The sequence below is a fragment of the Haemorhous mexicanus genome, chromosome 2 (assembly GCF_027477595.1).
Source record: "Haemorhous mexicanus isolate bHaeMex1 chromosome 2, bHaeMex1.pri, whole genome shotgun sequence".
NCBI classification, from domain to species: domain Eukaryota; kingdom Metazoa; phylum Chordata; class Aves; order Passeriformes; family Fringillidae; genus Haemorhous; species Haemorhous mexicanus.
Genome location: NC_082342.1, coordinates 70,219,386 through 70,244,172, shown reverse-complemented (window position 1 = coordinate 70,244,172; position 24,787 = coordinate 70,219,386). Strand labels below are relative to the sequence as shown.

At 41.4% G+C, this 24,787-nt stretch overlaps 1 protein-coding gene across 6 annotated transcripts in view; it reads left to right on the top strand.

Moving 5' to 3' along the window:
• Window positions 1-909: 909 nt before the first annotated feature.
• DACH1 (dachshund family transcription factor 1) overlaps window positions 910-24,787 on the top strand; it is a 353,632-nt gene continuing 329,754 nt past the window's right edge. For all 6 annotated transcript variants that reach the window (XM_059839129.1, XM_059839130.1, XM_059839128.1 and 3 more), the window contains exon 1: window positions 910-1,933. In XM_059839129.1, the coding sequence (XP_059695112.1) occupies window positions 1,194-1,933 (740 nt within the window). In that variant the 5' untranslated portion in view covers window positions 910-1,193. The remainder of the gene's footprint in view (window positions 1,934-24,787) is intronic.

The window sequence follows — 24,787 nt, the reverse complement described above, 5'->3', positions numbered from 1 at the left end:
GCACCTGTTGCGCGGCGGGACCTGCGCGGGCCGCCCGCCTGCCCTTCTCCCAAGTTACTTCTGTGCCGCCGCAGCTCGCTTGGCGCGGCATCTCGGCGGCCTGAACCGTAGTGCCTCGTAGTCCCCTCCGACCCGCGGCCGCCGCAGGAAAGTCCTCCGCGGATGCTGCCGCGTGGGGCTGCCCGTGCGCGCCCCGCGCAGCCGCCGCCGCCTGCCGCGCAACAAAGGGCACCCTCGACAGCAACTCCCACCCCGCCGGGAGGAGCGTCTGTGGTCCCGGGAGAGCCACAGCAGCAGCAAGAACAACAGCCCGGTCCGGAGGTTTCTGCTTTTGTCTGCCCCGGCAAGGTGTGCGGTGCCCAGCGCCCCGCCCCGCGCCCCGGCTCCCCCGCTCCCGCCCGGTTTTGGGGGAACGCTGGAGACGCTCGTGTTTCTCCACAAACTGTGTTGACAAGCGACTGTTGAAAAGGGCTGGGAAAATTACATCTCATCTCTGGTGGGGTGAAATATGAAACATGTAATCTAACGGTTTCTGAAGGAGGGGGGAGAGGGACTTCTCTCCCTCTCTCTCTCTGTTTTCCTGCTCCGAGTTCCTGGTTGGATAATTTGGGTTAATACTAGTGAGTGAGCCTTTTGCTGCTTCAAAGGGTATTTCAAGTTGCCGGAGCTCCTCCCCTCCGCACCGTGTGACAACAACAACTCGTCCAGCGAGCGAGCGGCGGCGGCGGCGGCGGCAGCAGCCAGCACTTCCCCGCTCATTTTCTCTCTGTCATTCCCCTCTCAATCTTTGATCAATGTACTTGCCAGAGAGAACCGAAGTCCTTCAAACCTCCTCCTTTTCACCTTCGTCTTTAACGTGGTGCTAGAGCAAGGACCACAAAAAGAAACTGCCCTCCCCCTCCCCTCGGCCCCAGCCCCGCCGCCCGGAGCGGACTTCTCCTCCTCCTCCTCCTCCTCCGTCCCCACTTGCGGGACACTTTGTGCGTTCTCTCTCTCACTCTGCCCCCTGCTCTCTCGCTCGCCGCAGCACCTGATCTGGGGTTATCCCCCCCTTCTTCTCCCCCCTCCTCCCTTCTCTCCTTTCCTCTTTTTTTTTTTTTTAATAATTTTTTTTTTAATTTTTCCCCTTTCCCCTGCGTGTGTGTGTGGGAACTTTCCCCCCTCCCCCTGCCCCCTCCGCCGTATATGTGACCATGGCCGTACCGGCTGCTTTGATCCCTCCGACCCAGCTGGTCCCCCCTCAGCCTCCGGTCTCAACTTCTGCCGCCTGCACCACCACCACCACGACCTCGTCGTCGGCCACCTCGTCGTCGGCCACCTCCTCTCCGTCTCCGTCCATCGCTCCCCCGCCGGCCGCTTCGGGGACAAACCTATTCCGGCCGGAGCCCATCGCAGCGGCGGCGGCGGCAGCGGCGGCCACAGTCACCTCCACCACCAGCGGCGGCGGCGGTAACGGCAGCGGCGGCGGCAGCGGCGGCGGCAGCCCCAGCCTGGGCACCGGCGGCGGCGGCAGCAGCAGCAGCGGCGGCGGCAGCGGCGGCACCCCCACTCCCAATGCCAGCGCGGCCAGCGCGGCCGGCAGCCTGCCCGGCAAGCCCGTGTACTCGACCCCGTCCCCGGTGGAGAACACCCCCCAGAATAACGAGTGCAAGATGGTGGATCTGAGGGGGGCCAAAGTGGCCTCCTTCACCGTGGAAGGCTGCGAACTCATCTGCCTGCCCCAGGCTTTCGACCTCTTCCTGAAGCACTTGGTGGGGGGCTTGCACACGGTCTACACCAAGCTGAAGCGGCTCGAGATCACGCCCGTGGTCTGCAACGTGGAGCAGGTCCGCATCCTGAGGGGGCTGGGGGCCATCCAGCCCGGGGTCAACCGCTGCAAACTCATCTCCAGGAAGGATTTCGAGACCCTCTACAACGACTGCACCAACGCCAGGTAAGCGCCGCAAGGCACACGCGCGCCCCGCCGGCCCCCCCGCCGCCGCCGCCGCCGCCGCCCCCGTCCCACCCCCGCGCGGTGCGGTCCGGGCGAGCTCTGCGCCGCTTCCCGCTGCCCCTCCCGCGCTGCCCCGGCGCCCAGCCGGCCTTCTCTGCAGCCAGCAGCGCTGCTTCTTGGTGGGACGGAGGGGCAGAGCGGGGAAGGGGAAGCCGTGTTCGTGTACCCCCTCCCGCTGCGCCTTGCAAGTGTCGCCCTGTCATTGTCCCCTTCCCTGCCCCCCGGGCCGAGGCGTGCCGAGGGTAGGGGTGGCCGCGGGCACCGCAGCGCGGGAGCGGAGGGCCGGCGGGGGTGGCAAGGGGCCAGAAAGTGCTTTCTGACCGAACCTCCGGCTGAAGTTTATCCTTGGATGTATCTTTAAAGCGGGCAACACTGGGAAAAAGCCTCCCGAAGGGTGCACGGGAGTAGGCGGGGAGCGGTCCTGATGGGGGGACGGCGACATAGACACTGGGGTGTCGCGTTAACTGGGATGGGGCGCGGAGTTGCCCGGGCGCCGGGCCCGTTCCGGGGCGATGGAGGCCGCTTGGCCATCAGCTGCTGTCACACATCCGAGGGGGCACGTGCACTTTTTGTGTAGGGCTGTAAGGCATTTGCCACATGGCGAACGGGGGAGGTGAAGGCAGGGCGGGAAGACGGCGAGGAGGAGGAGGAGGAGGTGGAGGCAGCTTTTCTTTGGGGTAGTGGGGAGAGGTGCCAGGCGGCCGGGCTGCGCTGCTTCCTCGATGGGGGGGGGGGTAGGGGTGTCGGTCCCCGAGGAGCAGGTGCGAGCAGCTCCAGGCCCCCACCAGCCGAGGAGGAGACGGGGGGCAGCGGGAGCGCGGCAGGCATTTGGCGAGGCTGGATCCTGCCGCCGCGCGGAGTAACGCGGGCGCGGTGGCGGGGACGGCGCCGAGGGCAGGGAGCAGCGCTGCGGCTGCGGGCGGTGCGGGGCTATCCCCGCACCCCGCGGGCCGGGGAGAGCGCGGGGGGGGAGGCGAGCCCTAAACTTGCCACAGCCGGGGAGCAGTGTCGGGGGGATGGAAGGAGCTGGCAAAAGGGGAAATTCCTGATGCAATAGCAGCCGCCTTTGCAATGGAGGGCGAAAACGTGGGGCTGTTATCTCTCAATCTGTAGGTTACAGGGCTGAATCTGCTCGATATGGAGAAGGGATCGCATAACTGCCGTGACCCCGAGATCAGAGCGGTCGGAAGCGCCTCCAGTTCCCGGGGGCTCTCCTCCTGCCTCAGGCGGGGGCGGGGGGCTCGGGCTATGCTGCGCTGGAGGGGCGGCGGGAACTTCCCACGGAGGAGGTCGTGGACAAAGTCCCGATGCTACTTTCAATATACCCAAACAAGCAGACCGGGCTCGTTTCACTTTCTTATTGTCATATTACAAGGTGCAGCAACAACCAACACGTGGGGAATTAACCCCACGCGATGCCGTGCTCCTGCCCGTCCCGTCCCGTCCCCGATGGCGGGGCGTGTGACATCCCCTCCTTCTTTCCTTCATCCCCCCCCCCCCCCCCCCCCCCGACTCAGCAGAGGGTGCCTGGCAGTCATTAGCATAGAGCCAGGCGAAACAGAGCACTTACTCTGCGGTAGCAGTTGCTGGATGGATTGTTGAAGTTCCTGAATATTCAGGGCAGCAGGACAAAACAGCCTGGAATAACTTCCAAGCGCTGACATAACTGTAGCTGCTCGGGTAACTCTGCTGTTGTTTCATGTGGAATCAACATGAATATTAATAGCTGCTCTTAGACCATTGTTGTGTTGGGGTTTTTGTGTGTGTGTGTGTGTGTGTGTGTGTGTGTGTGTGTGTGTGTGTGTGTGTGTGTTTGTCCGTGTGGTGTGTAACTTGCAGTAACTCTGTAAGAGTTTCAAGATTTGGTCCTTAAAATAAACTTATGGAAGTTTTACTTTAACACAGTCATAACCGTGTGAATTTTGATTTGAACATGTAGAATTAAGAAATACAGAAACTTTCTTTTTTTTTATCGGGGGTGGTTGGGGGCTTAAGGAGACACCGATTCCTGGACTTGGCAGGGTTATAAAAGGGTTTGGCAGGCTGGTTGTAGCATGGCTTGATTATGTCAACAGCGCAGAATCGGCTGTGTTTCAGCTGTTCCTGAGGTCTGCTGTGTTATCATCCAGTGTAGTAGAAATTACAGTAGTGGGTTCAGAAGTGAGTAGGATTTGACCCTTAAAAAGCGTAATTGTAGTAGGCTTACTTATACATCCATTAAGCAAATAAATTAATGGAAAGGATATACAATAGGTATGCAAAATGTATTATTACAGTATAGACGAATAAAACAAAGTGGGTCAGTAAGTTTTGGTCAGAAAGGGAAGATAAATCTGTATTTGCTTTCTGGATTTCCCCACTAATATATTTAATTCTTCTTTCTTTGCAAATTATTTTAAATTATTTCTGACATTACAGTAATTATGCAGAGCATTTTGGTCTACTCAGTTTAGTGATTTAAGCGACCTTTCCTGACTCCCAGTTGCTGCATACTTTAGCTGGGTGATGTCTTTTTGTATCCTGGGTGGACACTTTACTGTTGAGATGGAAACTGGAAGAACCAACTCCGTCCTAGCGGCTAAATTGTTGTACTCATCAGATTCAAAAATTTTGAACCAGCATCTTATCACTGTTATATTTGTCTCATAATCAGCTGATGCACTTGAGTACGCTAATCCCTTTTTGGAAAGCTTCATCAAGGTTAATATGTTATTTAATCAAAAAAGGCATCCAAATAAAGCCATTACTTTGTTGTTCTTTAAATGGATTGAATCGTTAGTTGCCAGTTGCTGTGGAAATAATTTGTAATAACTTATTTCGAGACGGAAAAGTTTTAGATGTATTTCACCAAAATGATACATTTTAACTGTGATATTGCTATTTAAAAAATCAATAAAACAAAAATCAATAAAACACCAAGGGATTTTCTATTGAATGCTTAATGTGGAGGTCTGTAAAGTGAATTGGTTTCTGTGTTTATTTGTGATACTACTAATAATAACATGATACTAAAGGACCTTTTTCTAAATTAGGCTTGTGTATCACTTCACTGGAAAAATAAGCTTCCGTTATGGAAGATGACTTTTCTTTTCTGGTCATACTGACCTTTGCTTTTATTTTCCTCATAAAAAGCATTGGCTGCCAAACAGAAATCCAGGAAATAGCAAACTGTGCATTTAGCTTACATTCCGATTAAATGGTTTGACATTAATGGGATGCTAGAAAGCCATATGCCAAACAAATAGGGGAAGGATAAAGGCAAAACATGGAAAATATTTAGAGCTACTAGATGCCAATCGAGTCAGGTTTCTTGAATGTGTGGGTGAAAGAGAGTAGCGAACTGTGCACTGGATGTCACCTGCCTAGGATTAATGACCTGGAAGCTATTGATCTCAGATTGTTTCTGGTCTCTTGTGTTTTGAGCACTTGTTGTGGAATTTTGCCATGCTGGGTCCCTTTCTAGAGTTTTCCCATAGACTTAGGCTGGCTTTGGATCGTGCCCACCCGAGTAAAAGCTAAAAGCGTGCGCTTTCTTCTGACCTCCCTTCTGTGACCAGGACATGTTAATCTTTTCTGACATTTGAAGATGATTTTGAATGAGTTCATTGACATTCATACTTAAAGTGGGGAATTATTCGCAGCCTTTGGAAGCTATTTACAATTTTTGGAAAACAACCTAATTGATTTTTAAATGTAAAAGGGAAAGATGCTGAGCATGAAACAATTCTCTTCAAAGCCCATCTTAACGGCAGTTATTCAGGCCCTCTTTCCTAGCTCCTGCTTCTCTCAAATTATGCGGACCTAGCATGTCCTTGTTTACTGAATACTGCACACTTGCACAGCTTTTTTTTTTTTCCCCCTTGTTTGTATTAATTAAAGGAGTATCTCACCCAGATAAGTTAGTACATATCATAGATACTTTAAATGAACAGGTCAGCAAGTGCAGCTGGAAGGAATGTCAAATATATAATACCTGTGGTTTATATTGATGACCTTCCTTCTTGCCACAGTTTATTAAAATATAATCAGCAGGAATGTGGAAGGCTTTACAAGCAAAGAGGACTTCTGGAAGGCCAGAAGATAAATTGTAGTAACTATGAAGAATGAGTAAAAGGTTTGGAAGTGGTTTCCTTAGACTTAAACAAAATGAAAGACTCCAGTCGCTCCTAATAACAGTACTTTTTTATCTATCTTACATTACATATTTAATGGTAATATAGTAGTTTAAAAGCTGAGATCCTTGGCCCATACTTACTGCAACAGGACAGAAGTATTTATCCCTTTAATCTGATACTTCATTTGCTGGCAGTAGCAGGGTATCTGATACTTTGGAAGAGAACACTTCTCTGGGAACGCTGGCTGCCTGTCGAGAAGTGCTGCCGACGCTGCTCCCATGCAGGGAAGTGAGGGCTTGCTAGTGATGGGCAGGAGCACATTTTTTCCCTGATTGCTTCATATAATCTTCCTCAAGGATTTAGTTTGATTACCTCCTCCTTTATCTTATAGCTATGAATATTGGTAAAGTTTTGTGTAGTTTTTTTTTTTAATTAAGAAATATTTTCTTGGCAGATGTAGTTTATGTAAAAAAAGCATAGTTTTATTGTCAGGTCAGTATCAACTTGACTTACAAGAAAGGGCTATATGGATAGCTTTGTTATTTCTCAGACCACTGCCATCTCTGTTCAAATGCAGGGCTCAGTCTCAGGCTTCCAGGCACTTTCTGGAGCCACAGGCCCCTGTCTGGGGTAGCTGAGCCCCTGGACACCTGAAGCAAGTGCCCCACAGTGTGTCCCTATGGGCTGTGTCGGGAGGCTGCTGCGCCCACCCAGGGCTTCTTCTCTGCCCCTCCTCAGCATTGTAAACCAAAATGCACTCAAAGCACTCTTATTTACAAATTGTCCTGCTTGCTTTTCTGTAATCCAGAATGGGTTCCGAATACTTGTTGGAAACACTAATACTGTTTGACTGCCATATAGTATTTCTTCTGTTTTCCTCTGTTCCTGGATCATTCCAGGTGTCTGTTTTTGCCCATCTCTGTGACTGGTCATCTAAAGTGAATTGCATACGAAGCAGAGAATCTTCATACACTGCATTGAATTTTAATATTTTCCTTTTGAACTACCTAATTGATGCATTAAATTGTTACTAAAATTCCTGCTGGTCTTGTGCAAGTAAATCTCTTTTTCACCATTGCCAGTGTTGCCTAGTCATGGAGGAGCTTTACAAGATTAGCTGTAAAAATTCATTAATGGCTGTAGGATAGCAGAGAGTAGTTAGCAACTAGTAGAGTTTTATCTAAATTGTATGAGCCAGTGAAACTAGAGTCCAAAACAACCATGATGCCTGTCTGGTTTTAAGCAACAGGACTGGATTTAGATCCTCTTTGTTCTTTTATAAGTTAAATATGTTTTGTTTTAAAAATAACGTTTGGGGCATCTGCTTTGCATTATGAGTTAATTCCATTCATTGTTTTAAAATAGTGATTAACCTTTTGCAAATTATATACTGCACATGAACAGTAATTTTTTCAATAATCTTTAAATGTGCATGCTGTAACAGCGCCATAATGTGGACTGACATAATAGGAATTGACAGTAAATTTTTAGTTGCCTAAATACGTATTTAAACGATACAGCTGAAGAGTCATCTGCAAAAAGCTATTATGATCCAGAGAGTTAATTCATATATAGATAATTTCTCCAGTGTGAATTAAGGAAGAATTTTTCTTTTTCCATTATAATTTAAATTATTTTCAAAAATCCTGAAATATAAATGAAAAATCTTTATATTTAGAATCAGGGTGTGTCTGTGACTTGAAATAATAAAATCCAGTTTGCTTTGAGGAATAACTTTATTCTTAACCCACTATGTTCTACTTATTTATCTGATACTGTGCTCTGCCTGGGGCATCTCCTAACAAGTGCTGATGTTTCATTTCACAGGCATAGCAGAATATTCAGCTGTAATCTACAAAATGCGGAATCTTAGCATTGAGTGTTAATAACTGTGAACTGTTTTAAACTTTTTTGGGTTTTGGCTCTTTGTTTTTTTTAATGGAAGAAAAAGAAAAAAGGTAATAGTATATTTTCCATAGCATTAAGTAGAAAAATACTGTCACTCAGTTTCGTCAGAGGAGGGATCTGTTTTTGACCATCCAGTTACATCCCAGTTTGGAATTTTCTACTCTAAGTCACTCATAGTGATTAGCTGGGATAACTCTGAAAATACTGAAAACTCGCTTTCTCCTCTGTGAATTTCCATTGGTCTCTTTTAGAGATGGGACATTTAACCAACAGACCTTGAGCAATAGTTCAGGATACGTCCACCAACACTGATGAAACTGCTTGCATGAGGAAACTGCTTGCAACTGAGGAAATGGATCACTAAATGCATTTCAGTTCACCTTGCTTTAAACAATATTTTGTGATGATTGCTTTTAAGGTGAACATCCTCCCCTGGCAGGTGGATAAATATACACAATGCAGTTTGCAGAATTGAATGGAAAGATGTTCTAAACTGTGGGTATTAAAACACATTACTAGTTATAGGCAGAAACTTTCTGAAATAATACAAGCTTTTTTTTGGTTAGTGTTCATGAAATTATGTTTCTGATACAATAAAATATTCCAAAGTTTTTATAGTGCACTCCTGGAATACTTGTATGGGTAACACTTAACATAACTTTCTGTTCATTTATCTCTTTAAAGGTACCCTGTTTACTCCAAAACTAATTTATTTTAGATACTTTCTTTGCATCCCACATAATTTGCATCTTCAACATGAAGAAGAAAACTATTTCAGTATGAAAAAGAAATGCATTTTTTGTTACAAATTTTGAACAGAGGGATTTATGGCCTTTGAAAGGCTGAAATTAGCCATAGTCCAGGAACAATGGAGCAGGTGCCATTAAAATTTGCTGGTGCATCTTGCCACGCCAACTGGATTTTTTTTTTTCCATTAAAATAAGTAGATGTTTTGGTCATGAAATTTTATTAATCCTTATAATTTACAGAATTAATCTCTGAATTGGCCAAATGGCTAAATTATGCCTAAATCCCTTTCGATCTGAAAGAAGCTCGGGTTCAAGCAAAGCTTTCAGACTAATTCTCTTATTCACACTTTAATTTTATGTGTTACTAAATATACTGAAAAAAGTGCACCTTAGCTGTTAAGACGTATTTTTTTACATTCATTTTGTTCCGTTGGATTGTATGACTGAATGAGAGGGCACAGTAGGTGTGCATACAGATTACCTGACTGACAAAATAACAAGAGTTACATACTGGAGTTGGATGGGGAGAAGGAGAAGAATGGGAGTACGTGGGACTGCTGCACATGCTTTAGCATAATTGACAGCTGAAATATACTTGAAATGCTACGATGCCATGATTGAAGTTCATAACTCTGAGTGTTCGTGTTAGAGCACTTGTTAACCGTGCTGTACTGAGAACAGGTAATAGGTATTTTACATTTGGAGTACAAGTTGTTGTTTGGGACATGCCTCTCAGCATATGCTTGTATTTACAAACTGTTGTACGATAGAAGCTATTTCTGAATTTCACATCTGGGAAATGTTTTGCTTTTTCATTTTACATGAAATGATTGTAAGGAATCAAAAATAAAGCAGTTATATAAAGCAAAATATAAAGGAAACAGGTAAGATGTCGTATTACTATTTAATAACATCTTTTGTAACCTTGATTTCATGTTGTTCTCATACTTACAAATGATTTTTTTTTTTAAGAGCTGGATCATGATTTTATACCTGAGACACAAAACCCACTTTCTGGTATTAGATATTGCATTTTTAAGAGAAGTACAAACAATGTGTTGCAGTTTTGTACAGTTTGTGATAAATCTAGTCAGGGCTTATTGATAGTTTGAACATTCCTTAAAAAAACCCCATTACTAGAACTATTATTTTTGAATTACTCTTTTTCCAAATGTGGTAAAAATATAAACCTAATACTTTAATTCGTTGTATATAATGTTTTAATGGATGACAATGTTATGCCTTTATGAAGCATATAATTTGTTTCCAGTCTCTTGGCCTGCTGTAAAAACCTTTCTTTGTTGGGCAAGGTCACCTGTAGAACTTAGTTATTTACATTAAAATAACCATGCTATGGTTTTAAACCATATGTGTAACTTTAAGAATGCAGATACTACTGTTGCTTTCAATAGCCTACGTGTATCTTTTAAACCAAGCGTAAGCAAAATATATTTGGAAGTGCTATAAGAGAATCAGTTGACATCTTAGGTAGGAAACTGTATTGCTGTATACTTTCTTACATTAGCAGGGACAGTTTGAAGGCATTGGAAAAATGCTTGAGATTTAGTGTCCTGTAAATTAACGCTTGTTGCATAAAATAGATTCATGATGCATTTTTAATGCATCATGCATTTAATGCAATCTTAGTGTTTTTGGGAGCATTCTTTTGTATTAATTAATTTCAGCAAATCAATCAACATCTTTGCAGGAATGAGTATCAGAATTTGGTATAACCTGTGGCTTCATACCCTCTGCTGGGATTTTTTTGTGTTCATTTTTGTAGTACAGATGCATCCTGTCCTTTTTGAAGGGAATACATACTCCCAAAATATGTGCCGTGGTTGTCACTTTCCACATTTTAGTGCTGATTCTCACTGCTAATTTGCTGGGAAGGAAGTGAAACCATTTTTCAATTATCTTCTGTTTCCTTACAGTAATTTATTGCATGGGGGGAAGAAAATACCTCAGGTGGTATTAAATATAATATACATATATTATATAAATATATATATGGCATAATAAATAATAAATAATATATTATATATATATAATATATATGCAAGTGAAAAGTCATATGTTCTTTTTTTTTTTTAATACATCTTATCTTGTTAGAACAGTTCCTACAATATAGGTGAATATTTTTGTTTTTTCTCTGTGTCTGTATCTACCCGTAAAGCCTAATTTCATGATTCTGGTGCAAGTTATGCTGCCAATTTTTCTAATACAGGGCAGGATTGCTTGGTTTTGGTTTTGGTTTGTTATGGATTTTTTTTAAGCTGATACTCATAGTTTTTAATGGGCCAGGTTAAAAAAATAAACATTAAATGGTAATAAAATATTTTGTCTTACATTACTGGGCATTATAGATGGTTTGTGAGTCTACTCATTCCCTTTGAAATTAATTTGCTGCTGAAATATGATGTTAAAATTGACAGTAACAGAAAAAGAAGCTCCTGCTACAGTAATTTACAATTTAACGTCTAGCTGTGTTTAAAATACAGTTTTGAGAAACTATGAGACAAATGTATTAGAAATACTAATTTACCAGCATGTTGCTGTTTCAGGAGCGTGCATGCAAATCATGTAAGAAAGGAGCCATAGCATTTCCTGGGGAGGGCATCAGTGAGGTTTTTAGTCAACAGGTTTGGGGATAGCCACAGCTGTTGGGTTGGCTTGAGGCCACCTCAAGGTACAACAGGTGGGACATTGCTAAGAGTTAATAATCTTTCAACAAATTTTATTGTTCAGAGCTTCTGTGGCACCATAGAATGATGGCACCACAATAGAGTGGTGGAAAGGGTTTATCTTTAGAAGGAGCAGCCACTGCCATAGTTTGTGCATGTCAGATTTACACACTGAGAAGTTTGCTCTAATAACCTGAATTTCTTTGTTATCCTTCCTTTGCTCTTTGAATCTCTTTGGTTGAACCAGAAGATGTGTGGTTCCACACGGAGGGATTTGTTGCTCAGCTGAGTGGTCAGACTCAACCCAGTGTCATTCCGGCCTCATTGCAATAGAAGTCAGGCACAGTGGATGTGGTGTTAAGCAGAATAACTTCAGCTTGTTCCTGAAGGAGTTTCTTCCACCGCCTTCAGCTCTCCGCTGCTGAGCCTGTGCTGTTGTTGGTCTTCCAAGCAGAGGTTTCATCTTCTCTGGTGACCCCTTCTGTGATTTTGTCTCATTGAGTCTTATTTTACGTATCTTAAATTAGGGCAATACAGTGATATCATGAGAAGTTATAAATTAATAGTTATGAAATGCATGTATTCAGAAATATTCTGAAGTATGACTACATAAGTAGAACTTTCTGACATTTAAGAAAAGAAGAATGTCCTTAGTTAAAACTGCTGGCATTGTGGTAAATTTGTCTGCTCTTTGGTGTGCCAGCTGATGAAAAAAAAGGAATTTTTTTTAGAGGTGAAAAATGCAGAGCCAGCTAGTTCCAAATACTGTTCTGTGAAGTTGTGTTTCACCCCTGCAAGTAGTTTTCTGTGTGGAAGGTGTGCTCTGGACAGGATGGGTCTATCTTTTCAGCCTGACTAATCGCTTCCTTTCAGAAATCCAGAACGCATGCAGATTTGAACTTATAGCCAGGAAAAAGTGCTGCCATGCTTCAAATTGCCAAAGGACCTCCGGGGACAGAAACTTGACCTGGTTTTATGAAACCATAGAATTACATTTATACAAGTTACCCCATGGGAAAAGAATGAACTGATCCCAATTCATTTCTAAATTCTGAGGCCTCACGGGTCACATTTGAATTTTCTCCTACACCTGTTTTTCTACTAAATTTTTCTGAGGACGTTTTCAGAAACTTACTTTACATTACGTATGGGTCAATAGCCTAATATTTAACAGTTCACTATTCTAATTCTTTAAAATGTCTAATGGTTTCTCAATATAATTAAGCTGCAAAAAGTTTAAATTATAGAATTTGTTTGGTATTGACTAAGTCCTCAAGCCGTGAACTCTCCTCTTGGTTTAGTAACTCAGGCTTTGTTTTCCTGTGTGTGAAAAAGAGGAGGCAGTGACTGTAGTCAGTACATGTTGTGTGAGCTATAGAGAAGAGAGCAGCTCTGCAGGTTTTGGGCTGCTCACCTGGAATGTGAGACACTGTGGCTCAAGGTTCTAAAGGGTTTACCCAATGAGACAGTTCACAAGAAGGCTCCCAAGACTCCATTCTTCCTTTCTCCTTCCCTTAGTTGGACTAAAAACTTGGGATTTGGGAAATCATGGTTCGTCTTGCCTCATCTTGGAATCAATTTAAATAATGAGTAATAATAATGCTCCCATGGCATTCCTCCTTCAGTACTTTGGTTTGAGCTAGGAGCCTAAATACCCCAGGGTGAGTGCTTACCTCTCTCTGGTGACGTGGTGTGGTATTTATAGTGTCCAAGTGTTCCTGCTGGTGTATTGCCAGGTTGGACTATGCTAGCTAAGTTGAAATAGTGGGCCCTAAGGATATGGAAGGGTTCCTTAGTTCAAACACTTAGAGGTTTACATTAAAATTAGAATTAGCTTGCATTTTGATTTATTTAACAAACTAAGTGAGTGTTCTGTTCAGCTTAAGTTTGCCTCAGCAATTACTATCCCACAGAGGCTCTTCAAACCTTCCAGGCTTTGCTTTCACCTTCTTTTCTAATTCTCAATCAGTCTTTCCAATCCTTGAAATATATTTTTAGTGCTGAATTTGGCATTAACTGCCTGCATAAGTCTACCTGTTTCTAGTGAACGAATGACAAATTTGGATCCTACTAATCTAGTATAGATGCTTTTGTCTTTAATGCCATCTTAGCACTCCAATTGAGTGCTCATTTCAGCTGATGATCCCTGGCTGTAGGCTTTCAGTTTGTCAGTGTGGATGTGGCAGAGGGAGCTAGTTCTGAGTTTGTAGTCCCTTTTTTGGCTTGGGCATAAGGGATTGGTAGGTGAGAAATGGATATAAGGGTGTTACCAAGACGAGTAAGAAGATGTTTATTTACTCTGATTGTTTGTTTTTCATACCAGTGAATTTTTCTGTGCAGTTTGCATTGAGCCATTCATGACTTTGCCAGTCTGGATAATTGAACTGTTTCATGAGGTATCATTGTAGGAAGCCTTATCAAAGGCTTGCTCTTGTTTTGACTGGCAAAGTGAAAGGCAGGTCTTCTAAATGGTGATTACTTATCACCATTATGCATTTATTATAAATGTGTACATCGTGTCCCATCAACAGGTTTGACTGCTATGTGGTGCTGATATCCTAAGAGGGTACAGTGGGGGATATTTTTTTCCAAGACACAGCAAATAGTTTTGTTCCCACATGACTTTCAATGGAAGGTAGAGAGGTCCAGTTACAATTAGGGGCTTAAACAGTTTTCCTATTTGCTTGGCTTTTCCTTTGTAGTTCTGTTGTTCTTAAGTTGTGTAGAAGATTTTTTTTGAATTTTACTATATCCAAAGTAAGTTTAGATCAGACTAGGCTTTTGACCTATCAATAAAATGTTTTGGCTCTTTTATGATTTTGGTACTAAATGAGGGAAATTAAATTAAATTTAAGATCACCTATAGGTGGCAATAAATTCTTCATCGTGATTGAAATGTTTGTCTTAAATTCTCTTTGCATCTAAACTAGAGAGAAAATAAATCCCTTTGTTATCTTTTTGATCATACAACAACAACTCAGAATGAAGAAACAAATTCTGATCTTTGAAAATTCAAACTCTTCCTTTCTCTTTCCTTCTCTCCTGGTTACTTTCTTCTCCTCACGCACCTGTCTGAATTTGGAAAAGAAAGAAGATGAAAATTTACAATGCTCCATGGAAGCTGTATTTTATGAGGCACTGTGAAAACTTCAGATACAGAGGATGCTTGGTGGGAGCAGTTGCTAACCCTAGCAGTAGCAGTAGGGACAGGAGCCCTGAGGCTATGGGGCTGGGAACATGCTGAAGAGTAGCATGGTGAAGAGGCAGAAGTGAAAGGCTGCTTGACAGCATGTTAAAGCAAATTTATCCGGTGTCGCTGTCACATGCAGCCTTATGAGTTTACATATGTATGATCAAATTTTCAGTCTTTGGATCACAACTGTGTCCTTTCTCTTCGCTAAGTAGGGCTATGTTTAGAGTAGTGCCTGGGAAAGCAAGCAAGAGGAAATAAGCTTTACCGTAGATTTTGATGTTGGGCTAGATTCTTGTGGCAGAGATGTTAAATGGGAATGAAAAAATTGGTTTTGTTTAGTAATACACTTAATCTGAAAATTCTTACCTATGTTTTGTATGGTTCTAAGTTTATTTCAGAAGTATACTGCTGTAATTCCTTTTTCTTCCTATTTTTCCATATTCCATGTGCAGCAATGAATGTACTCACTGTGCTATTGGGCTATATATGGAAGTCTTAATCCTGCAAGCAGGGAGCTTTGGTTTAAGGGGTCCTGATGCCTATAGCATCTCAGTTGGATGGTTTAAAGTAATAAAATTCTGCAGTTCCTTAAATATTATCAGTATTGCTACTCAGATAGCATAGCTAGCAGAGTTTTCATAAGCTGGAATTTCACAGACAGCGGCAACCAAGTGTGGGAGCGATCAAAGAACATTATTTGTAATCAGAATGTGAGTTAGGTGTTATAAAACAACTGGTGGGTGCTTGTGTGCATGTGAAATTTGCTTACACGAATAATCCCATTGATTTAAATGAGAGCATTCAAGTGACGAAAACAGGTTCAACGTGAGAATGTTTAGAAGACGGTGACCTTAGAAGCGAGCAGTCGTCTTTGGAAGTATTCAAAGGGGGGTTGTTAAAACTTAAAGCTGAGAGTTGGTGTTTGAAGGCAGAAGCAGCTCAAGAGGTGTTGGGGGAGCTCACCTGCCAGATAATAATGTGTTTTAATGATGCTGGTTAACTCTGCATCAACTTTCTCATACTCTTTTTTGGGGGGTATGGGGGAAGGGATGGGAAGGAGGGCGAGAGAGGGACGGTGACAGCAAGGCTGTTTGTTTTTCTCGAAAGTTGTTTGTGATTTCAGGTACTCATGGGAAATCTCTTGATCAGATTCACATCTGTTCCTGTCAAAGTGGGTGCTAAGATACCGGTCACCCAGCAACCATGTCCAAGAGGGAATTGGGCCGATAATAACTTCAAAAAGGAATGACAGATGCTAGATTAGGATGAAAGACAAAACGCATGAAAAATGAGCTTGTTAGAATAAAAAAATTGTTCAAGCACCTTCATGCAAATTAAATGAATATTGAACATTTGCATGCAGTAATTTCTACTTTTTCTGTTGATTGAGAAGAAATAAAGATGGTACATATAAAAACATAAATGTAATTTTTTTTTTTTTGCACCAATTAACATACAAAGCAGTATCTTTCTTCTAAAAATGAGATTAGCCACCTGGGTGCTTGGCTGTATCCCACATATGTCACAACATTTTTGTAATGTGTATGCTTCTGTTGAAGAAACACCTTATCTAATTCTTTGTAGCAAAACAAACAAGGAAGAAACCTTATATTAATTTTCAAATACTTTCGGTTAGCATCGTTCTATTTTTTTTCAGCTGCGGTTTTCAGAGCTGAATTATTTCCTGCTGTCCTTGAATTCAATCGGTATAATGTGCATTAATAAAAGATCACATAAGATGAGTTCAGACCAAATGCTAAGGTTTCCTATTGACTGGTCAAACAATACATATTTTAAAACACCATGTCTGTTGGGGTAACGTGAAGAAGAAATAGTCACTTTTCCATGCCTATGCATTAAGATAATTTAAATAATCTAACAGTTTTATTATTGAAATGTTCATATAACAATCAGAATTTGGAAAAGAATGATAAAATGCTCTGATTGAGAAAGGACTCTGTGTCTTGGTTTAGCAATGTCTAATGTGGTCACGTACAGAAATTGATTTTCTTCAGAAATTAATTAATTTTTCATATCGCCCTAAGCTGCAGTTAAAAAGAGTGCATACTTGTCTGTTTTTTCCAGAAATATTGCCTAATCATATTAATACCATTGCCCCAAGGATGAAAAGATAATTGTACAAATGCATTTGGAAATATGTATCACTGAGTATTTATGATTAAATTATGCAAATGACCCAGCTCTCATCCTTTCCAGACCCAGATTGTCTAATTAGGATTGATATGCTGAATAGATGTTCCAGAATTTGAATACAAGCATGTCCAAAGAGCAGAAAATTGGAAATGACAAGGCTGAAATGCTAAGAAAAGTGTCTTTCCCTTTTATACTTTACTAATGTGGTGTTAGCAGTTGCAGTTTTTCCTTTGGCTATATTGTGTGACTCATGTGTCCTACAAGAAATAAGTCAGGAAAGAAAAATCAACTTTCATAAATAGCTTTACTTTGCTCTGGACTTGCTTTTCTTTAAAAGTCTGCTAGCAGTTCCTCTCCCCTTTAAAGCTTTGTATCCTTCATGTTAAAATAATGATGTATTCCACATAAATTACTTCTTAATTTGGAGCACTGTTGTTTGTCTCCAGCTGCCAGCTGCCAGTGCTAGATATTTAGCTCGTCAGCTTCTCATATATTCAGATGAGATTTACACACCTAACAATTTTAAGTTCAGTGAGGTTTTTTTTTGGGGGGGGGGGGTTCTTATTTTATTTGAATTCACAATTCCTTAATGTAACTACCTCTTTTTTTTTTTTTTAATTTTAAAGAGGGGGAATTGATATCTCATTAAGCTTGTTTGTAGACATTCTGAGTTGGAATAATAACTATCAGCAGTCTACAGCATTTAAATCCTTCTTCTTTAGTGGACTGTTAGTTCATTTATCTCTTGGGAAGCTGGGAGAAGAGCCTGGTGAGGAGCAAGGAGGAGTAGTGAACTGTCAGTACTTCAGCCATTGTTAGCAGCGGGAGTCGCTCCCTCTGAACTCTGTTGGCTCCTGCTACCCATCTGCGGGATGATGGATTGCTATGTTTAATACATTTCAGCTTTTGTCTGTCATAGTGTGGATAGACAGCGCTATCAATTATTTCAGCAGTGATTAGAGCGCTGGTTGTACCCACTGCTATTGGGCAGCACCTCCCAGGAATGTCTGATGTAGGAGCTCCTTGGTACTCTCCCCACACAGATGACTTGCTCGGCTAACTTGAGGTGGTTTTAAACACCTACTAAAGACTGCTGGGAATTGCTAAATCCTCACAGCCGCCCTGCAACAAAATTCAGACACCCCTGCAAATAGTCTGGTACCGGCCTAACCCAGAGAAAAATATCTTGTGCTTTCCATAGGTGGGGATGGGAGCTGGGGGAATTTGGGGTTGTGATGTCAGTGGCCCATCTGTAGTTAAGTGTGTGGCTACTGGTGATAGGGGCGGGGTGCGAGGACTGTGTTGAAGCGATGAGACACGACATGACATGTGTCATACGAGGATTTGCTGAGCCCTGGGTGCTTTGTGATTCACGAGTCCACAGGCTGAATGATTTCAGCCACCAGAGAAGTCGCTGTACACCAGCACAACATATGCCCTGGAGTATCTTCTAATAATTATAAAATGTTGCAGTAGACATATAAATTGGAAAAAAAGAAGATAATTGTGTTATGGACATTACTTTAGACAAGTGGATGTATATTGTTTTCATTATTATTATGTTAATTTTCCACTCTTAGAAAAAAGTATTATTCAAAATCTTGCGTGAAACGGTATTGTATTAGAAACAAAAATATAACTATGCAAACTAAAGCATATAATACTAGCTTTAAAAGATGCTTGACCCAGTTTTCTTGATTTGGACCATTGCCCACCATGACAAGCCAGGCTGAGGATAACTTCCACTTCATTTTGAACTGAGGGAGGAAGGGAAGCTAAATCAGATATTAATCATCCTTGATTTACCTTTCTTGGTCGAGAATTTAATTTATAGAACCAGAAGAAAGAGTAACTACTAAAAACTACCATTAGGAAAAGTGGTAACCAGGCTTAAATGTGCTTTCTTTACTCCTGTTTCACTTTATATTCACTTGACTGTGGCACTCTTTGCTTTTAAATTTTTTTTTTTTCCTTTTGGTAATACCACAGTTCAAATTTTACAGCTCTGCTTATAGGCAGTAGTTTGCAGTTTCTCTATTGTGCTTGTTGGAAATCTGAGCTCCACTGCACAGTCGTGGGATGCCATTTTTATTCCTTTTAAAGATGATCCAGTCAGTGGCAATGCTCACTGGGAGGAGTGTTCATGATAATTAAAAGCTGGAGTTTACCTTTAAAAAAAAATTGGCAATTTGCCCAGGAGAAAATTCTGTCTTCAGTCACCATTTTTAATCTACTCGGCTGTTGGGAGTTATCTTCACTTGAAGAGTTGTCTGGTTTTAAAAGTTGTCTGGATGTTGAAATAGTTTCTTTGACATTGTTCCTAAGTGCTCACTTGCCATAGATGATGATCAGAGGATCTGAGGGCTATGTGGAAAAGAGTATCAGTAATAAAGTGGGAATAATCTTGACATGTATAGCTGGCAGCTTTTCTCAATTTAGTCTCCCTTCGTTACCGATGTGTGGCAGTGAAAGAAGAAAACTTGAGGTATACTTTACAAATTCAAGAGAAATTTAGAGAAATTAATATGTGTTTATAAATAAACAAATTTATACATAAGCAAGTTTAACATATTAAGCTTTTTCTGATTTTTTCTCCTTTAAAATAAATGGCATTTGGCTAGGGGGTTGTTCTTTTGCAGAGATCAGTATCTGGAGCATTCATACAGAGAGGAAATAATGGCAACTTGAAAGTTAATGAAAAGCAAGTATTAAATAAATCCATGTATTAGTTGGTGATGTTTTAATAAATGTATCACATAAATATGATAGGAAGAAGAATCAGATAAATGGTTCCTTAAGCAGGTAAAAGGTCTCTGTTGTTTATATTCCTTCTGTAGAGGTAAGCCTTTTTTGATAGTGGGACTTGTTTAGATAATTTTGTTTTTCTTCTGTTTCCTTCAGGCACCCTGATCTCACTCCTGTACAGCCGTGTGTGACCATTTTCAGCAAAGATCAGGTCTAGGTTGGAAATGCTGTCTCCCCCCTCCTTCCTTTCTCCCCTTCATTATTATTTTTATTAATCCTCATCTGTTTTGGGAAAACAGATCACCCTGTGCTTTCAGCAGCAGTTGTGTTGCAACAAGTGATCGGGCAATGGGGAAAGAAATGAATGATGGGGGTGAGGGGGGGTGGAGTAAACCTAGCTTCAGTTTTGTATATTGTCATTCTGTCTGCCATGAAATTTTCCTGAATCCAATCCTGAGCGTAGCCTGGAAAACGTACTGTGGATTACACAGCGGTTTTAATGCTGTATCTAAAAGGAGGACACAGGGAGGGGCGTGAGCTGCAATGAAGGGAGGAGTAAAATCTTTGAAAGAAAAATATATGAAGGCAGAGGAAGCCACTTTCCCCTCTCTCTCTTGGAAATCTGCTTTACTAAATCTTGGCAAGCTGTCCTACTGTGTATTGCAAAACAAATGGGGTGGGTGTCTGAGGTAGAGCATTGATTTCCTCCTTTGGATGCTCCCTCTGGCGTTGTTCTGGTGGCAGAGAAAGGTGAGACATGGGCGTGCACCATCCTCCATGCCCTGCATATCTTGGATTGTTTGGGGAGAGAAGCTCACTTGTTACAGAGCATCCTCTACTCTCTGGAAGGTGCTGCACAGTGGAAGAACTCTGGAACTTAGGTTGAGCCTAACCCTCTGCTGCTGGAGTGAAAGCCCTAAATTATTCTCTTTTTTGAGTGGACTTGTACCAGTCATGCCTCTTGCTTTTTTGGGGACTTTTTTCCCTGTTAGTGGCCGAATGTTAGCATAGAATGCATCTCCTATAGCTATGCAGGATCAGACAGTGTAACTAAGGCCTCTGGATTCTGATACAGTATTAAATTACTGACTGCTGTTTTACTGTGAGGACCTAGTTCACAATACTCCTGCCAAATATTAATGATGATGGAAATATTCTACTAAGAAAACTTAGCTGGTGTACCATTTTCCGCAAACTATGTCAATAACATTTTATTAGTTTGCACTTCCTTAGGAATACTCAATTCTTCTAGTTGTTTTAAACATCAGTTGGTTTCTTGAGTGGCTTTTTGCAGATGTGATGGAAACACATGAAGCTACAAGATCCTTGTCTACCCAGAAACAGTGGGAAACTCAAGATTTCCCTGAGTAGGCATGGTTTTAGGAAAACTTCACTCTGTTCAGAATGGTCTGACTTCACTGTAAAGTAGGTTCCACTGTGCTAATCCTCTTGGAATGCAGCAATTATCACCTACCGTATAGGTGTTAAGTGCTGAATTTCAAAGGGATTATCACTTTCCTCCTTCAGTGGCTAAGCTAGAAGAGAAAAGTTGTTAGTGCTTCTAAAGGGGAGGGAAGAGGGGAAGAAAAGAAATCTCTCTTGTTTTCTTTCGGTGGTTGCCTTCAGTCTGGCTAAAGCAGAGCAAGCTGGGTTTTGCTACAGCCAGTTACTTTGAGTCCGATCTTCAAGAATTCTAAAGGCATTTGTTTCCTCCTCCCTGCTCCTTTCCTCCCCCGCCCCACAAAGTACCCTTCTTTTGTGGAAAGAGGCAACAGCCTTGCAGAACAAAACCCGAAAGCTATGTAGGTGGACAAAGTTACATAGGAAAACCAAAGTTCTCTATATCCTTACACCGTGTTTTTATCATCTGGAAACTTTTGTCAACTTTACTTGACAACAGTTAGTAGAAGTTGGTATCTTTTAAGTCTAAAGAGATACTTGATGGCTTTATTGGTGTTGCAGACAGAGTGCTGGAAGTTATATGAAGATTATTTTTGTGCATATGATCTTCACATGTGCCTTTTCTATAACTGACATACCAATATTTTGTTCGTCCACTAGCTCTGTCCACAATATAGACGGTACTGATTTCAGGTGGTTGTTGGATAAAGTGGGATTAGTGTCCTTGAACTCTCCTTCCCCTTTTTCATATCCATACCTAAGAATCTCGCATCCATGGCTACTCCTCTAAGTGCTCACTCCTGCAATCTTTACCATCTCTGAAATGTTTTCTGATACCCGATGGTCAAGGAAAGCAGGGCAGAACTGTGATTCCCCAGCAGTGCACCCTGGAGACCGTGCAGCACCTACAGGTGGTGTGAACTAAATGGGGAATGGCAGTTCGGGGGAGGGCATGCACACCTGGGGAGGGATTTAACATGCTATAGGGGGTAGAAGTAGCTAATAATGGGCAAGAGAGGGCTGCCTTGTGGAGAAGTCCTTTTTCTGAAGCTGCTCAATAACCAAAAGAGGCTTTTAGAGAAGAAGGCAGGATTTGGAGTTGTATTGATGTGATTAGAAGGTTTCATGGGGGGAGAGATGTAGAATATTGAGTTGAAAGATTGGCTTCTATCCTGTTGTTTTCATTTTCACTATCACTTCGCTGGGATGAAGAATGATAACTTCTGTCAGAAGCATTTGGTCTAGAGCTGGATTTCTCAGAGTTAAGAATTTAAGAGTTGTAGTGCTGGAAATTGGGTTAAAAACATTCCAGTTTCTTCACAGTCAAACTACAGAAATTAATGAGTTTCAGAATAAAGGTGTATCGTAGTATTTAAATAGCATTTTCCAGGAATTACCACAGATCATTTCAATAACTGATGAAAAGTTTCTTCTATTACATATTTTAAATACTATCCATAGTGCTCTAAATACTACTATATGGAGTATCTAGTATATCTTGTTGCTGGTAGAATTAGTTCCTGTTATAAGAGTTTGTAAGATACATGCAATCCATTTTTTTAAAAGAAGACAAGAAATTGTGGTTCAGTTCTACAGCTTGCAGTATTTTCCTGGGAATAAAAATCTTCTCCTTAAATGTGAAACAATTTGGCAGAAGAACATACTCTGCTAAACTTAGGAAGTTGTAAAAATGAGTATTCTTAATTTTTAATGAATTTCTGAAATATTAATTCTTTTAGTCCATTTTTGATGTCAGTAATGGTTTGTAGACTTTTTGGGGTATTTTGAACTGTAAGGGGCTTAACTGCTTAACTTTCTGTGTCAAGATGGTAATATTATATACCACCAAATGTCCACAGTGGAGAGAAGGTACTTTGTATTGTTGGAAGTGACGTTCATTAAGGTCTGCTGTGCATGCAAAGAAGGCAGTATTTATGTTGATAGGGTTTCAACATGGGCTTGATGCCAAGTCACCATAAGACAGCTACTTTTTCAGGAACTTGGGAGTATCTTATGATGGTAGGATGTCCCATTATTTGGTTTGTGAATTCTGGCATTTTCCCTAGTCTGATATCATTATAACTTGTATACATCTTATGTGGAATTTCATGCTGTAGAAATAACTTTACAACTTCTGGATAAAAAAACCAGGGCATTTTAAATCAACACATTTCTGCCATTTGTTTTGCTGCCTGTTTAGTGTAATGATCCCAGTACCAAAGAACTACAGCTCCTCCCTTGTCGGCAGGATTTATGATATGTCGTGCTGTTTTTGTAAATTATGTAACACACACTGCTCCTCCTTTGTTATATAGTGAAATTTAGTAGGTTGTTTTAATTGTTTGATTGATTTTTTTTTTCCTTTGGCATTTGTCTACACTGAAATGTCTGCGATTTACTAGGACGAACAATCGAGAAGAATGTCTTTTGTCTGAATTTCTGAAGATGTCAGGAGGTTTAGGAATGTTTGTGATAAGTCTTTTGTTTTGTGAAGTCTAGAATTGGGAATGCCATCCAGTATGAAAAGTGTTGAGCGTTGCTCTATCTTTTAAAAACATCAGCACATTTTTTAACAAGAACAAATGCCACTTTTTTCACATAGTGCTGAATATTCAGCAGCTTTTAGTGATTCATATTTATTGTTCCAATGTTAATAATACTTCAAACACTCTGCTGTATGGGATACCTAGAATATAGATTGCTTGGGTCTTTATGGTGCAGTGAATATGGAAGAACTAGCAAGAAGCCCATGGGCTGGATAGACCACATACCACTTTTCTGCCTGAAACAAATAGCTTCCTTAGAAGATCCCAGCGCCAGTTTACTAAAGCACTTAACATTACCTGGCACACATGATGATCTGGAATGTAAAAGAGTTAACAGGTGGAATCTCCACCTTCCTGCATGTTCAAGGAATCTGCTTTTTTGTAACTCTTTCAGATAGAGAGGGGAGACCTGACCAAAAATGGCTCAACCACTCTGTTTCCATTTTGTAAGGCACTTGAAAAATAGTCAAGTACAAAGCTGACATAAGTATTTTTTTCCTTGCCTAATTTGGTTTACTTACTTAGGTATACTTAATATGCCTGTTGTTCAAAGGCTGATTCTGGGATAGTATTTTTGAAAAAAAACATGCCTGTAATTCTCTAACTTCTTTGTATAGACTGGCTGAGACTGAGCAGCCCAGGTCCTTTTCTAGCTTTTTCTAGCTTTTCTTTTCTCACAGGTCAATATTAGAACACTCCCCAAGCAATTGTTCCTCAGGAGCTTTCAAAGGCAAGCTGAATTTAGATTAATTTCAATATATACTATATTTAAAATGATCAAGGCCCCTGTCAGGATTACTGGTCACTGAAATTAGGTGTTATTTTAGTGAAAAGTGTGAATATATATAGTTGCCATATATTTGTAGAAACAATGTATATTTTTTACTGCCATGACTCCCTTTTCCCCCTGAAGTTGTCTTTCTCATTGTATGCTTTAAGTTTCTTCACTGATTTAGCATTTTCTGTGACTGCAAGCAGGACTTCAGGTGAAAACAAGGAGATCTGGCCATTAACCTCCAAGCTGAACTACATAAAACCACACTTGTTAAGCATCTATAATGTATGTTTAATTATAAAAGTTATTTAGCTTATTGGGGTTTTTTCTTTAATTATACTTCTAAGAAACCCTTAAACACTTTTTATATGTGTAGATATAGAGGGGGAGAGAGATTTAAGTCAATGAAGTTATTGCTACTATCTTTCACCATTGCTGTTACTATTGTGATTGTTATTTTATTATCACTAGTCTGAGATGATGGTTCATGTTTTGAAAGAATGAGTTCTTTAAGGTATTGTAGC